Source organism: Grammomys surdaster, unplaced genomic scaffold (assembly GCF_004785775.1).
Source record: "Grammomys surdaster isolate TR1022 unplaced genomic scaffold, NIH_TR_1.0 343, whole genome shotgun sequence".
NCBI lineage: Eukaryota > Metazoa > Chordata > Mammalia > Rodentia > Muridae > Grammomys > Grammomys surdaster.
Window position 1 is genome coordinate 1,119,556 of NW_021604762.1, and position 16,705 is coordinate 1,136,260.

Genomic DNA, 16,705 nt, shown 5'->3' on the forward strand with positions numbered 1-16,705 from the left:
CAAAAGAGGCATCTAGTTTCTTCAAGCCCCAACTATAACTTTGATAGTACTATGATTATTGTATGTACATGATTACGTCCTCGAAGAGACTAAAGAAACATGGAAACAGTTGTTACAATCTTGGAGATGTAGGTAAACATTTCGTCTAGTTGTTTCACAGGACGTATTTTTATAAGAAGGGCCTTGTTCTATAGTATGCAAATCACTTCCCCACGCTCTTCCTTCTCAGAGTTAGTTAAGATGGGCCCCACTAAGCCACCGTCCACAGGGTGGGCCCGCCTCAACGCTCGCCTGCGTCACGATCAGCCACTCCCTGGGCTCGCAGCATTCCCTCCGCCCCACTTCCTCCCTCCAGGCCCCGCCCCACGCCGGTGCGCCTGCGCCCGGGCGAACACGTGGCTGCCGCGGAACCAGAGCAGCAATGGCGGCCGGTGGCGGCGGTAGCTGCGACCCCTTGGCCCCGGCGGGGGTCCCCTGCGCCTTCTCGCCGGACAGTCAAGCCTACTTCGCTTTAGCCTCTAGTGACGGTCACTTGCGGGTGTGGGAGACAGCCAACAACCGGCTGCACCAGGAATACGTGCCTTCCGCGCACCTAAGCGGTACCTGCACCTGCCTGGCCTGGGCGCCCGCACGGCTGCAGGCCAAGGTAGGGTGAGCGGGACGGGGATGGGGAGGGCGCCCTCCTGGCTGGGCTGCGGCATCCCGGGCTGGGCGGCGCGTGGCACCACGTCGCGCGTGGCCCGGGACGGCCCAGGCGAGGAGGCGCGGAGCGGGACGGCAGCGCGCCCTGGCCCAGCGCCGCGGCTGAGAGTGCGGCCTGTCTCGAGGGGGGCTGTTGAGAGGGTGCGGCCCGATCCTGCGATCTCCATGAGATCCGCTCCCGGTGTTGCTGGGCCGCCATGTTCACCGAAGCCTTTTGCCCCCCGGGGGCGGCCTCAGACTTCCAGGCCTGGCTCCTTGGTGTGTCCCCATCAGAGCTGCTCTGTGCGCTCTTTAGGACCGTCTCATGCTTCCGCATCCTAAACCTGGGTATTGGTTTTTGCTTTGGGCAGTTGGAATGAGCACGTCTTGTTTTCTTCCTTCCGGGAGCCCCTTTACTCGGATGCGTGTTCAACACGTGTTCTCTTCTGCCTCTAGATTGTGGGATTCGTCGTCCCACAAACTCTTTACTGTCTTGGCTCCTTTCATTCTCAGCAGGGGTAAAGTGAAATTGTAATCGCTTGGTTTAGGGCGTATGGTGTACGTCCTGGTGTTTTTTCCCGTAGTTGGGAAACTGCTTAGTTAGGGAATCCTTTTCGCTGTCAGGTAAATGCTGTTCACTGTTGACTCACTCAACTGGGTTACATCTTAGCACGCACGTGGTTCCTGCGGTTAAAAAGAACCTGGTCTGGAACTGGTGTAAAAGGTATCCTAAAGTTTGTGACTAAAAGTTTTGCTGTCACTGTTGTAAGAGTTACAAAGTTTGTGTTTGAGATCGCTTACTCCTTTCCCATCACTAGAGAAAACTTACGTATAAATTTAGCTTTTATCTAACTTGTTATACTCTGAGTGACTATGTTTAGCTACTTACCAGATTTTAAGCTACATTTTCAGTTTTTCTCGGTGACAAAGAGCAGGTATGAGGCCCTGTAAAACAACATGATCAGATTTGTGAAAAAGTTATAAAATTGTTAGAATTAAAGCTGTTGCTTTTTTTTTTTTTTTTTTTTTTGCTTTATACAGTTTTCTTTTTAACTTAACAGTCCTGTAAAGTGCTGAGAGTACTAACACTCAAATACAGAGCAGTTAGGTAAGTGCTTGGAGGCAGGCTGTAAGGTAGGAGTCCAGCCTCTGTAATAATCGTGGTTTTCATTCCCTATTTATAACATGAGGATAAACACACCTACTTCATAGAGTAGTTGTGAAAGGTATTATATTATTTAGTAATGTAGAATCACTTAGAATAATAGTATATGGTGTCTTAAGTGCAGTGCTAATTATTATTGGTATTCGTATCTTGTATTTGTGTAGCTAGTCCTGGAAGGTATGTAAAAGCAAGCAATTTCAATAAAGACCAAAAGGAACTAGACTTGGGATGAATGTCTGTAAAGATCTTGGTTGTCTGCAACAGATAGTATTAGATAAGCTGAAACTTCATTCCCTTTGCTTTCCTGTCCATTTCCAATCTTCTATGCCCCAGAACAAAACAGAAATTTCAAAAATCATGGTTTGGATTATACATATCTCCATCCGCTGTGATTCAGTAGGGATAAAGGCATTTTTAAAGGAGCCCAACTTTAACTTTTCAACAAAGCTCCTCAAATTAAAGCAACTTTGTATGACAAAACATCTGCCCTGAGTCCTGGTTCTGAAGCCAAGTGGTGTGCTGGATGTGCAGTGCAGAGGAGCGTGAGATTAGCTACCCAGAGCCCTGGGTTCAGTCCCCAGCAAGCCCTGCTGTCCACGTGCTGATAATTTCACTTTTCTTTTGTCTATATGTTGCCATTTTTGCTATGTAACTACTAAGTGTTTGGGAATTAGTGCTTTTAAGATAAACTGGCTTAGGGTGGGAGCACATCAAAAGCCATGGGTTTAATTAATAGCACCACAAAATCAGAGCCGAAAAGCAGTCAGGCTGAGGAAGCTAAATGGTGTAACCAAAGCCTTGCTCACTAAATAATAAAGTGGTGACACTAGGATCCCAGCCCAGTCCCCTTACACTAGGCACCAGTCCCCTGTGCTTTATCATGGAGCTGAGAGTCCGGATGGCTGCCGAGCTTCTCAGTTCCCATCCTGGGGATGCGACTTACTGAAGCATCAGTTTTACTTGAATGATTAGAGAAGCAGTTTAACTGGAATTAACTGGTCTGCTTTGTTGTGGCGGTGGGCTTATGGGTTCGGTAGTATGTGGATCAAAGCTTGTGGCAGTGGCTCAGCCTCTACTTTGTGCTCACTGGATTGTGTGCTCTGCTATTTTAAGTACCAAGATGAACATCATACCAAACCTATTTTATTTTACATCTTTGAGTGTTTAGAGTATGAAACATAAAAAGGATGTTATTATAAAGCCCACGTTCCCAGCCAGCATACTAGTATGGTCTGGCATGGTGTTTACTCTCCAGTGTGGAAGTAGACATATTATCCTACTTCCAGGATTAAATGAGGTAATAATATTTACGGATTGTTATCGTGAGACTTGATCCATAGTAAGTGGTTATTGTATGAACCAGTGAATGTTCTGTCTGGACTCATGACCTCATGTAGTGCTGTATTCTTTAATGTAAAGAGGTACATATGAGTGTCCTGCACTTGGTTTAGTAATTGGCAGTTTGCTACAAGGACAATGTCTGATGATACTCTACCAGTAGAGGAAGGTAGATTTATACTGTGGTTCTTGACTAATAGGTTGTAGTGGCATTTCATAAAAGTTTAAAAGGCTGGATTGCCTTCTCCTGTTTCTAGAGTTATCATAAGGCCTTGAAGTTTATGCCATGATCAGTTAGCGCTTCTCTGGTTTATGTTTGTACTGAAGCTGTTATGCTAGTAGCAGGCTAGAACCACACATTTAAGCCATGTAGAAATGCATCCTGTTTGCCCCCACCACCCTTCTCTCAAACTTCTCTTTCTTCATCCTCTGGTAGTAGAACCTGGAAGTCCAGCCCTGTCTGATGTTGGGATCACAGTTCGCTTCCACATGGAAGCATGTGGAAACACGAACACATGCCGCTTAGAGCCTGACTGGAGGACAGGGCATTTCGGGAGTTAGATGGCATCAGAGTGGGACTGAAACACTGGTGAGATTTCTAGGAAAAACTTAAGCTCTCTTCAGTCCCCGCTCTGAAGATACAGCACAATTCAGCTGTATTCCTGACAGCCTGGAGGTCAAGTACTTATAGTTCAAAGGAAGGGAAAGGTTACAGATTAGATTCTATTGGTAGAAGAACATTTGTTTTGATATTTGTAATTTGGTGAGATGTATGCTTTTTCACTCTTATCTATGAAATACATTTGTCAGAGTAAATACCATTAAAACAGGTAAAAAATGGACTTAAAAACTACTTACTAAAAATTGGACGTAATTTTAAGTGTCTAAGGTCAGTTTTTAAGACCTGTTTGGTGCATTAGTGGGTCACGAACTAGGTTTAGTGGGCTCTCACAGTGTTAAGTGAGGTAGAATGGAAAGGTAAAGACATGGTGAGAATAAGCTTTCCTGTGAAACTTTTTTTGAGACAGGATTCTCTATGCTACAGCCATGGCCATCCTGAAACTCACTTTGTAGACTACATGGGCCTCAGAGATCTGCCTGCCTCTGCCTGCTGAGTGTGTCTTCATGCCCAGATGTTTTATTTGTATCCTTGAGTGTGTATGGGCCTCCATGTGTATACAAACTCTTACTCTGCAGTCTGTCTGAAAAAGTCATTGCTTAGTTGTTGACAGGTTCAGTCAGGCCTCTGGTTGTCTGGTTATGCTCTTTAAACCCCGTCCTCAGCTTGTCCATAACTTGTTGCTTTTTGAAGTCACACGTGTGTGGCTGCTTCAGCTTTCTGATGCCCTTGATCAGATGGGCTTCTGGTGTTTATTGCTTAGCTCATGTTGGAAATCTCTTTGAGAAGTCACAGTCTTTTAATAAACTAATACAAAGTTAGTAAAGACTATTACTCCTAGTGCCTTCATGCCAGATTTTCCAATTACAGATCCTTGAACCAACAACCTTTCTCATTCCTTAGGCATTATATGTACAGTCAGTATTTGTGTGACATAATGCCGAGTTTTTTAGGGGGAACAGCTGTGACTAACAGAAATGGACAGCTCGGGATTTGCTGATCTCTGTGCGTGTGCCACCACCACCCCACTTTTTTTGTTTGTTTTTGTTTTTTTGTTTTGTTTTGGTCATCAGTGATTCTTGAATTGAGTGGAATTGTGTTTGTTTTGGGTTTCTTTGCTGTAAAGCTGAGACCCTGCCTGGGTAAGAGAAGTTCCTTTCTTAGAGTATTAGTCTTCATGCCAGAAGAATGGACTTCTAGAGCTTCCTTATACTAAAACTTAAATATTTACTTAAGTTGGAAAGGTCTAAGAAATTAATGGAAGGGGGTTGGAGCTCAGCCATTAAGAGCTCTTCTAGAGCCGGGGTGGTGGTGGCACACGCCTTTAATCCCAGCACTTGGGAGACACAGGCAGGCGGATTTCTGAGTTCGAGGCCAGCCTGGTCTACAGAGTGAGTTCCAAGACAGCCAGAGCTACACAGAGAAACCCTGTCTCGAAAAACCAAAGAAAAAGAAAAAGAAAAAAAAAAGAAGAGCTCTTCTAGAGTATTTGAATAATGTTCTCACACCTGCATGGCAGCTAACAACCAACTGTACCTTGAGTTCCCTGGGGATTTAATGTCCTCTTCTGGCCTCTGTATATCAAGCACACACGATGCACATACATTTAAGTGGGCTCATGCATACTTATAAAATTTATGAAGGAAGTTAATAAAATACAGTTTTCAGCATCACAAACTCTGATGTAAGGGAACTCTTTAAGTTGAGATCATCTTTGTTTTTCAAGTGCTGAGACAGGCTCTCGTGCAGCCAAGAGTGGCTTTGAACTAACTGTCCTGCCTCTGGTTCCTGAGTGTTGGGCTTAGATGGTTGGTATACCACAGCCTGCTCACTAGTTACTTTTAATGGCCAGATATGAGGTGTATCGTATCAAATTTGAAATACATCTGATGGCATTTCCCCACTGGATGGATAGTGGATCTTCAAAGTCAGTAGAAGCAGCAACCTTACAGGAAAATACCAGATTAACCGTTGTCTAGCCACTGCCCAGGTCATGCCGCTACTCAAAACTATGGGCTGACTCCGATTGAAGTTAATGTCTGTGAATATAAAAATGTGGGTGTTTTCTTGAAAGTAAAGCTAGAGCTTGAGGGAAATGGAAGAAGTAGCTGCTTGGGCCTGGATGTGTGAGCCTTGGTGTGGCTCTCTTTCCTTGGAGAGAGGTTTTCCTCAGACCTGTTAGGAATGTTAGGAATAATTGTTGATGTTTAAGAAGTAGAAGGAGCGTGGAGGCTGTTGGGTCTGTTGGTGCTGAGAGCACGCTCATGTGAGCACAGTTTGCTGCCTTACCTACTTAGAGGGGTGGAAAGTGGGCCAGGAAACTTAAAAAGTTTATCTGTTAGTGATGTTTTGGTGTATATTTGAAATGCTAAGTTAAAATCTTACTATTTTTTTTTCCAGGAAAGTCATCAAAGGAAAAAGAGGAAATCAGAAGTTATAGGAACGAATGACCAGGTTGACTTGTTGGCGCTTGGCACAGCAGTTGGTAGCATTTTATTGTATAGTACAGTAAAAGGAGAGTTGCACAGTAAATTAGTAGTAAGTATATTTATGTATTTATGTAAAAGATGTGACAAACTAGTTATTAAAGATTGTTAAAAATACTTCAGGATATTGATGAGCTCTATGTGGCAACAGTTTCCCATTCCATTCCATTAAAACAACTACATGATACTTGTTAAAAGCTGTAGTAGATAATTCCTACTTAAAAGTTAGAGTACAGAGAACTTTTGACTAAAATCAAAAGGTATCCGAAGGACTTGTAAGTCAGCACAGATAGCGGCTTTAGGAAGCCCACTGAACCTCTTAGAGGGAACAAGAGAGGCACTTGGAGTTGTTCCTGAGGCTGAGACCATAGGAGTTGACTTTGCTAACACTTTGAGGACCAGGGGCTCTGGGCTTGGGGCTCACATTTCAGGAGAGTGTACTGCTTCCTGATATCTTAGAAGGGAGAGATGACACTGGTTCCCACAGGTTAGGAAGATTGCCTGTTGGCTTCAGTTTGTCCTACCACAGGTGCTGAAGCCAACTGTTGGGATGGTGCATACAAGAGGATGGGAGAAATAAGGCCCTGTCTGTTCTTCCAGCTATGTCTTGAAACACATGGGCAGTGGATCCAGCGGCCAGCAGAACTGTGTTGCAAAGTTGCAGCCCAGTATCTCAAGCTGAGGAAGTGTGGGTCAGGCTCTAGAAGAGTCACTTGTCTGGTATACTTGCGTTCGGGTTATGTCTGTTACAGTGTGCTTTTATTCACTGGATGGATGTCTGTATAGAGGAGTGCTTACTGTGTGAAAGAAAAAGGCAGGAGGGTTTTCATTCTAACCAGCATCTACCATAGAACATTTGGAATGACATGAAATTGAAAATGGAAAAAGGTTTTACGTAAGAATCTCACCAAGAGAGATTTCTATTTATAGTTTGTGGCTTCTCTATGCTTAATACATAGACTAAAGGAAAAAGATGGCTTTTATCTGGTCATTAATAGTTTTCTGATTTTTGTTTTTATCGTTATTATACAAGCAGTTTTAATCTTATCTAAAACTAGCTGTAAATTTTCTAGTGATTGTCCGAAGTTTGCATTAAATTGGATAATCCCTTCAGTACATAACTGTTATTGATCATTTGGAAGCTTCCAGTTTTTCTGTTGTAAAAGAATGGACACTTCCCTTCCCCACCATCCAAGTAGTCTCTTGAATTTATAAGTGTACTTAACAAGTCAAGATTTTAGAATTAAGAATGATTTATAGAAGTCGTCTTCATTTGTCGTCATCCCTGGTGGAAAGAGTAGCACCTTGCTTCAGTAGCATTATTGCCACCCTGAAAAGCTCATGTCAATAGCAGCAAGACAATCTCCAGCATTCAGTGGATGAAAAATGTCTGATTTTCTTTTTTGGGCTTCTACATGAACATGCAGACAGATAGGCATACATGCACACACATAAATTAAAAACATAGCACCTAAAAAATTGATCTGTCTTTAAGCTGCCTTTTGAAATTGTCTACATTGGATTGGGAGATAACTTAGTTGGTAAGATGACTGCCTTGCAGCAGAAGGACCTGGGTTTAGTCTTCAGAATCCACATGAAATTTAAAAATGCTGGGCATTGGTGTAATATGCGTTTAATCCTAGCACTGGGAAGGCAGAGACAGACAGCTCTCTGGAGCTGGATGGGCAGCCAGCCTAGCTTACTAGGCAAGCTCCAAGCTAGGGAAAGACCCTGTCTCAAAACTAAACAAACAAAAAAATGGTTTTGGAGGAATGTCATCTGAAATTGTCCTCTGGCTAGCACTCTCACATGCATGTGCACATAACACACAACTTTCCAAGCATGTAAATTGTCTATGTTATAGACTATAAAGATACAAAGTTTTGACGTATAATAAGAATGTATGTATGATTTCTCTCCAAGTGGAGGGCAGTCTCTAGTGTGGGCTCTACCTCTTTTGTTGGAAAACAACAAAGATAAAAGCAATGTTCACACATATGTTGTCCGTGTCACACATGGATTTACCTAAAGAAATACTGACTTCTTTATTGAGAAAAAGCTCCCTCTTCCCCTTTTGAGATAGCACATTGCTGTGTAGCTTAGGCTGGCTTCAAAACTACCTCAGCACATCCAATGCTGTGATTAGAGACCAGCACCATCCTAGTTGACAGGTGGTGCTATTTTCAGCTAAACACCTTAAAAGGTGATTTCAGCTGGACATTGGTATATATCTGTGATTCAAGTGTTTGGGACACTGAGGCAGGAGGATCATTGCAAGTTCTTGGGTATCCCTGTTTACATTACAAATTCTAGGCCAGTCCTTGTCTCATAAAGAAGTCAGTTTTTGGACTCTATGGTGTAGGTCCACTAGTTCTTCCTAGTATGGCTCAGGTCTTAGGCTGGCACTTCTGTCCCGACAAATGACATTTAGTCTTCCACCCTTTTAGGATGTAGAAGTAGGTTTTTCCTACACAGAGAAACAGGGAAAATTAACATTTTAAGATCTTGCTGGTTCACCTCATGTTTGATGTTGGGAAACTATATGGGTAAGATGTAGTTAAGGCCTTAATTTAAGGACTAAGGTTTTAAGGTAAATGTTCCTTAATTTCAGAATTCATGCTATTATGTAAGATTTCCTTTGTTTTTTATTTTTTAATCTGTAGAATGGTGGACATGAAAACAGAGTCAATTGCATACAGTGGCATCAAGACAATGACTGCATATATAGTTGTTCAGATGATAAGTATATTGTGGAGTGGAGTACACAGACGTGCAAAGTAAAGTGGTGAGTACCACTGATGCTGGGAGTGGAGGTTGGCCCAGCATCTTTTGGGACCCAGTAGGGAATATATACATTCATAAGGTTTTGTAGATGGTTCTCTAGGAACTTTTAGTCAAATTGGACATTCAATCAAGCGTTTACTACATCCAAGTGAAATAGAGTGGGTTAAGGAGAATTGGGTAGCGGGAAAGCAACTAAATGGTACACAGTGAAAACAGGAAATGTTAAGAGGTGGCATGAGGTCATTTGTCAGATCAGCAGGGTACAGTTGGAAAGGCCTGATGAACATAGGGCAGATAGGTTTGGATAGGAAAAGATGAATAAGCCCTATAAGAACGGGCAAAGGAACACAGAGATATGGTCAGAGCAAAGGCCAGGGGATAGAAAGTAAAAGATTAACTTGGTAGTGAATAAATTAATTTAGAGGTGGGTGCCCTAGAGAATAACAGACAGTCTAGGATGACAGTATCCTCTAGTTAGAGGAATTAGGGTCTGAAGAGAAATGGTTTGGGGAGCTTTTATACAACTAAAGTGAAAGACAAGAAGGACCCAGTGTATGTGGTCTCAAGGAGGGTTCACCATCTAAGGAAGGGGTTGGGCTGGAGTTTCAGGTTAGTGGACCAGTGTTTGTACTGCACTTAACTGCCTGTCATCCTTACATGCTGGTGACTGGCCAGAAGAAACCCATGGAGAGTTTTGACAGTGGGCTGGGGTGGGGCTTGGAGTTACATGTACTCTAGATAAGAGTTCATGATCATTCATATAGAAACTGTTTATTTAGCATGTTAGACATACCATTGTATTTAATCATAACATCATGAGCTTGGTGTGTTCCTGCTGCACAGTTAAGAAATAAATAGGTTAGATAAATGCCTGACCTCTTTTCTACTAAACTGTGCTTTCTCATAAAATAATTGAGTTTACAGCTCTATATTACCTGCAGTGATCTCCTTTCCTTCCACCATGTGTGTGGGGATTGAATTTATGCTGTTAGGCATGGCAGCTTGCACTTTTCCCCATTGGGCTATGTTGTGGGCCCTGATATCTCTATCTCTATCTCCCTCCCTCCCTCCTTCCCTCCCTCCATCCCCCCTTTTTAGAAACCATACTTTAAAAAAAGATTTATTTATTTATGTATATGAGTACACCATTGCTTTCTTCAGATACACCATAAGAGGGCATCAGACCTTACTGCAGATGGTTGTGAGCCACCATGTGGTTGCTGGGGATTGAACTCAGGACCTCTGGAAGAGCAGTCAGTGCTCTTAACCACTGAGCCATCTCTCCAGCCCCCCTTATGTCTCTTGTGTATTTGTGCGTGTTTTCAGAAACCTGAACTGATGGTCCAGCCGTTAATTCCTGGCTGCTGTCACACAATGTGCACCACCACGATGCCTTCCCTGTGTGTTGAAGGAAACTCATGGTGCTTGGTGGGAACATCCTGGTCTTTTAAATATTCTGACTTTTCCCTGATTTTCCACTTTATGTATTTGTTATTGTGTTACTTTTTTTTATAGCTTTGAAGATGATATTGTGGGATTTCAACATTTTCCTTTTGTACTTCTATTATCTATGAGGGTGGCATGTTTTGAATTGTTGGATGTAGTCCTTGTTTTCATGTTGAAAACATTCTTCAAATTGATGAAGAATCTTGGCTTCCTGTTGGTATTTGAAATGAAATTGTGTAAAAGCAGAATTGAAATCCTAGGGGTGTGTGTGTGTGTGTGTGTGTCTCTCTTTATCTGTTGGGGTTCTGTAGGGCAGTCCAAAGGCGTTGAAGGTGTCAGTTTATATGGGTCATTACCCTGCAACCTGTCATACTACTCCAAGGAGTATGCTCTACTCTAGTGCTTTGCCTTTAAAGTAAAAAAGTCTTTATTACTTTTATTTTGTGTGTCGGTGTTTTGCCTGTATGCATGTCTGTACACCACAAGAAGGAAGTGCCTTTGGAGGCTAGAAGAGGGTATCAGATCCCTGGGACTGGAGTTGTAGTTGGTTATGAAGTGCTGTGTCGGGTCCTGGAGAGTAGCCAGTGCTCTTGATGGCTGACACTGTTCAGCTCTTCTCCTTCCTCTTTTTTTTTTTTTTTTGGTTTTTCGAGACAGGGTTTCTCTGTGTAGCCCTGGCTGTCCTGGAACTCACTCTGTAGACCAGGCTGGCCTCGAACTCAGAAATCCACCTGCCTCTGCCTCCCAAGTGCTGGGATTAAAGGCCTGCACCACCGCCCGGCTCTCCTTCCTCTTTTTTAAGACAGGGTTTTACTCACTGTATTGCTCTGGCTGCTCAGGGATTTGCTGTGTAGACCAGGCTAGCCTCAGTCTGCTTGACTCTGCTTCTTGAGTGCTGGGATTAAAGGTGTACTATAGTGCTTTTTACATGTGCCAACAGATCTGCTGTAGTGTAGTAGGCTGAGCCTTTGGCAATCTGTAATAATGGAAAGTTTTCAGAATTAGAGTTACAGTTTCTTTGGTTGTGATTGGCAGTGAGGGTTGCTGGGGACATTGGTATCATCCTCTACATAAGGGGGGCAGATTTAGCTGTTTTTTTTCTGGTTTTATGACAGTGTGAGGAATTCATCTTGGGGTGTGTGTGTGTGTGTGCGCGCGCTCGCTCACGCACGCGTGTGTGTGCATGTGGAGGCCAGAGTGTCTTTATCAGATACTATTCATCTTTTTTGTTGTGTTTTTTTTTGAGATAGGGTTTCTCACTGAACCTGGAACTTGTTGATTTGGCTAGACTGATTGTTAATTTATATTATGTTTGGGTTTTTTTTTTTTTTTTTTTTTCGAGACAGGGTTTCTCTGTGTAGCCCTGGCTGTCCTGGAACTCACTCTGTAGACCACACTGGCCTCAAACTCAGAAATCCGCCTGCCTCTGCCTCCCAAGTGCTGGGATTAAAGGCGTGCGCCACCACCGCCTGGCATTATGGTTATTTTTAATATGGATACTGGGGCTTGGACTCAGTTTTTGATACTTGTGGGGGAAGCAGTTTATTTCCTGAAACTGTCTCCTCCTCCTTTGGAGTATGCTTTTTAAATATGTATCATTGTGGTGAATTCATAATGAGTAATTACTGTAAAAGAATCTTAAAATCATGGAAATTGATAAAAATTGGGAAAATTTAGAAGCCAGTAAGGATACGGGGACTTTTTGTACTTTGTTACTCCATTCTTAGTGAGTTTGAGTGTTTGCTACTTTTTAGGAGTATTTGTCTCATAACTGCCTGTTTATGCCCTTTGTTTTCATTTTGAGTTCTTACTGTTACAAAGGAGCCATTACTGCATTAGAGACTAGCCTGCCAGAGGCAACAGGGCTCTAGGGCATAACAGTCTACCTCATGGTCACAGTATGTAGCTGTGTCACTTTCTCATAACATCTGTCCACCAGTCTCCTGATACCGCAGGGGTTTTCATCTTGTGTTTGCCAAAGAGACGTCTAACCTTGACAGGGAGGCTTTACTCTAGTGGTGTGTCTGGGCTTACTAACTTCGTGTAAGATTGTAGGGCATAGGACCTGAAGTAGTACTGTTAATGTCTGACTTACCTTTCTGTTATTTTCTACTCTTGATAAAGTTTCCTTAGTTCATTGTGATGTTTTGGTTCTCTCCACAATTCAGCAAATGGAAAGGAGACAATAGCAGCGTCAGTTCCCTGTGTATCAGCCCAGATGGGAAGATGTTACTTTCTGCTGGTCGAACAATCAAACTCTGGGTTTTGGAGACCAAAGAAGTCTACAGAGTGAGTTGAAAATTACAGTTGTGTAGAGCAAGTATTTAGAAGTGAAGCGTCTTAAGAGTATGGATCCTAGCTCAATTAGTAGAAAGCTTCCCTCACATGTATAAGGCTTTGGGTTCAGTCCTAGCAGCACAGGAGCAGCAGGAACAACAACAACAGTGCGTGCTTGGTGAGGATACTTGCCCAAGTGTGTTAATGTGATAATGTGCATTTACACTCCCATTAGGAGATGGTGTGATTAGGTTAAGGCTCTAGCTGCTGAGAGAACAAATACGATTCAGTCTCAACAAACTAACAAAAAGCCTAAGTTATTTATTCGTAGATAGATTAAATTGAACAGGGCTCAGTTTTGGTTCAGTTGGTAGAGTTCTTGCCTCTCAAGCATGAAGCCATGGGATTTAGTCCTTAGCACCGAGTAAACCATATATGGTAACGCATGGCTGTACATGTTTATACAATGGAAGCAAAGGGAGGAGGGCCAGAAGTCTCAAGTCATCCATGGCTATACAGCAAGGCTAGCCTGGGCTACAAGAGATCTTTTCAGAAAAAAATAATAATAAAGTTACCAGGTGCCAAGTAATTTGTTTAAATAATAGAATTAGGACTGGAGGGTTGACTTAGAGATTGTGAGCACTTGCTGTTCTTCTAGAGGTCCTAGGTTCAATTCACAGCACCATGTTGTGGTTCTAGGGGATCTGACACCCTCTCCTGGCCTCTTTGTGTACCCAGTACACAGCCATACATGTAGACAAAGACCCCATACACCCAAAATGATTATAGTAACATTTTTCAAATCTGATTTTTTTACATTAAATAATTTAGTCATGTTCACATACATTTTCAAATTAGTAAAACAAGTGGAATTTGAATTAAAGAACCTTCGTTATGCAGTGATTATAGTTGTTTGTTTTAGTGTGTAACCAGCATTTTGTAGAGATTTGCTATCAGGAATTTTAAATAAGTTGTGCTCAGGGGTGTTGAATCAATCTACGGTGCTGTGATGATGCCTTAAAATTGTGGTTTCGACTCACTGAGAGCAACATGAGGACCTACAATTCCTTGGCTGTGTCTGAGCACCAGAGCACCCCTTTAGAAACAGTGGAATCAAGTCCAAAATAGTGGTTCATGCCTCTAATCCCAAGCTTTAGAGGTTGAGGCAACCCTGGGCAGCGCTTAGTTCTGGGACAACATAGCTTACACAGCAAAATTCTGTCCCCTTTAAAAAAAAAAGCCAGGGATGGGGACAGGAGAAGGAGAACAAAGATGAGAGAGGATACAGCCAGGCAGGGTTGATGCAGAAGTGAGAGAAGCTGGTGGTGAGTAGGGTGGTAGGAGGCTTCTGAATTGTGTTTAATGTTCAGGTGTCTCTTTTTCTTTTGAGAAGGGAAAGATGTAACACAAGTAGATTTTTGTTTGGGATGAATTTTAACTGTTCCTGTGCTATAGGTGCTGCTGTTCCATGTGATGTGTAAGGACTTATATGTGTAAGGACAGTGGTTTATAGTCTGTCTCCTAAACGAGATTTAACTTCCTCTAGCACTTCACAGGACATGCGACGCCCGTTTCATCGCTTAGGTTCACCACCCTCAAACCTAATGAGAGCCAGGATGGGATCACGGGCCTTTACTTCTTATCTGGAGCAGTGCATGACCGATTACTTAATGTCTGGTATGTAGCTGTTTTGGGTTTGGTATTCAGCTTTGCTTTTTGAAATCTGTCACAGCTTATGGGGTCAGGGTAGATGATAAGTTGGTTAAGTTAAAGTGTACATTTACTGCATATAAGTTAACTTAATTTTCTTCTAGACTAAGTGTAAGATTTAGTAGGAAATAAATTCTCAATAGAACTAAATTTAAAGGATTTTTTTTTTTTTTTTTTTGGTTTTCTTGAGACAGGGTTTCTCTGTGTAGCTTAGGCTGTCCTGGAACTCACTCTGTAGACCAGGCTGTAAAGCATATCTTTTAATACTCTTTTTTAAATTTTATGTGCATTGGCATTTTCCCTGCATGCATATCTTGGTGAGGGTGTCAGATCCCTTGGGACTGGAGTTATAGACTGTATCTCCAGATGCCCAGCGTCCTCATGTGGTTTTTATTTATACCACTATGAGTTGTAGGTGATGGGAATTGAGTCCGGTCCTCTGGAAGAGCAGCCGGTGCTGAGCCATCTCTCCAGTCCTGATTTTTCTTTTATTTTATGTGGATGGGTGTTTTCCTGCATATAAGTCTGCTAGTGTCCTCGGAGTCTAAAGAGGGTGTCAGATCTTCTAGCACTGCACCTCTAGACGTCTCTGAGCCACCACGAGGGTGCTTCAAGTCAAATCCAGGTTCTTTGAAAGAGCAGCAAATGCTTTAATGGTGAGCTATTACTCCAGCCCCAGAAGCATACTTTGAAGTCACATGTTAACTTTTTCTTTATCATTTAATTTGTACCTAGTTCTATTGATGTAGAGCTTAAAGTGTACAAGTGTACAGATTGAACCTGGGGAGAAAGATGTAGATTCTAAGTGCTTGCTCTGCAAACAGGCCTTTGTTTGGTCTCCAGATACCACTTTAAAGAGTTGTGGTGGCCACCTAAGGTGCAAGCCTTTAATCCTAGCATGTGGGAGGAGCAGGCAGGTATGGTCTACAGAGCAAGTTCCAGAACAGCTAAGGCTGAGTAGAGAAACCCTGTCTCAACAAGACAAAACAAAACAAAAACAAAACCCACAAACAAATACATATAAGTGAGTTCAAACCTAAAAGGAAGTTAGGCATAACCCAGTTGTGTTCGAGTTAGTGCAAACACACACACACACACACACACACACACACACACACACACACTCATTTAGATGTGCTAACAAAAAAATCTTTATGGCTGGAGAGCTGGTTCAGCAGTTAGGAATAACCAGGTTTGTAGCTCCAGTTCCAGAGAACCCGCTCCCTGTTTCTGGCTTGTGTGGGGAGCAGGGATGCACTAGGTGCATAGACCTACTTAGTTGTTCGGGAAGTCTGTCTGTCCTTTTACCTAATGACTGCTTTTGTTATCTAGGCAGGTCCGGTCAGAGAACAAAGAGAAGAGTGCAGTCATGTCTTTTACAGTCACAGATGAGCCTGTCTATGTTGACTTGACTTTGTCAGAAAACAAAGAAGAGGTAAGTGGCTTGGTGTGAGAATTCATTTTTGATTCTACAGAAGTTATGGGACTGAAGAGTGCATAAATTGTTGGCTATGCTGGTTCTGCAGAACCCATGTCAGAGCCATGCAGGTGTGTTAGTGGCTAGTAATCCTAGCATTTGGGAAGTAAAGATTCACCAAGGGGTCCTGCCCTAATAAATGAATCGGGGAGCAATTGAAGAAGATGCCTAACATCATTGGCCCCACATCTGTGCTCCTGCATGTGGACCATACACAGTTTTTTCTTCCTCTTAAGTTACTGAACTTTTTTAAAGATGGTATTTTTTGTGTATATGTCTGTATGTAGTATAAGTGTGTCTGTGCAGGTACACATGCCCATGTACACATGGAAACCACATGAGGACATTGGGTATCCTGCTCTGTCGTTCTTCTTGAACCTTTTGAGGTGGAGTTTCTCGTTAAGCTTAGAGCTAGGGTGGTGGTGAGCAAGTCACTGGGACCCTCCTGTCTTCTCCCTTCCCCTTCCAGTGCTGAGTCATGGGTGCGCATGCCATCCTGTCTGGCTTTTTATGTAGATTCTGGGGATTTGAGCACAGGTCTTCCACGTTCGTATCCTCTGAGTCATTGCTTCAGCCCTGAGACAGTCTTGCTGTATAGCTGCTGTGTATCTCAGGCTGGCCTTGAAGTCATGGCAATCTCTTCCCTGTCTCCCAGGCTCTAGGATTGCAGGCATGTACCAGAATGCCCAATTAAATTAGCAACTTCATTGTTGCTTTTTTGT

General features: G+C 42.8%; 1 protein-coding gene and 1 non-coding gene across 2 annotated transcripts in view; both read left to right on the forward strand.

The window, feature by feature from the left end:
• The first annotated feature begins 381 nt into the window (after positions 1 to 381).
• Wdr43 (WD repeat domain 43) overlaps positions 382 to 16,705 on the forward strand; it is a 38,939-nt gene continuing 22,615 nt past the window's right edge. Inside the window, exons 1-6 of the mRNA XM_028778994.1 lie at positions 382 to 646; positions 6,204 to 6,341; positions 8,953 to 9,074; positions 12,688 to 12,808; positions 14,343 to 14,473; positions 15,839 to 15,941. Of these exons, the coding sequence (XP_028634827.1) occupies positions 422 to 646; positions 6,204 to 6,341; positions 8,953 to 9,074; positions 12,688 to 12,808; positions 14,343 to 14,473; positions 15,839 to 15,941 (840 nt within the window). The 5' untranslated portion in view covers positions 382 to 421. The remainder of the gene's footprint in view (positions 647 to 6,203; positions 6,342 to 8,952; positions 9,075 to 12,687; positions 12,809 to 14,342; positions 14,474 to 15,838; positions 15,942 to 16,705) is intronic.
• Positions 13,798 to 13,882, forward strand: LOC114630728. Its single transcript, XR_003712851.1, has one exon. It is a non-coding gene; the product is annotated as a small nucleolar RNA SNORD53/SNORD92 (small nucleolar RNA).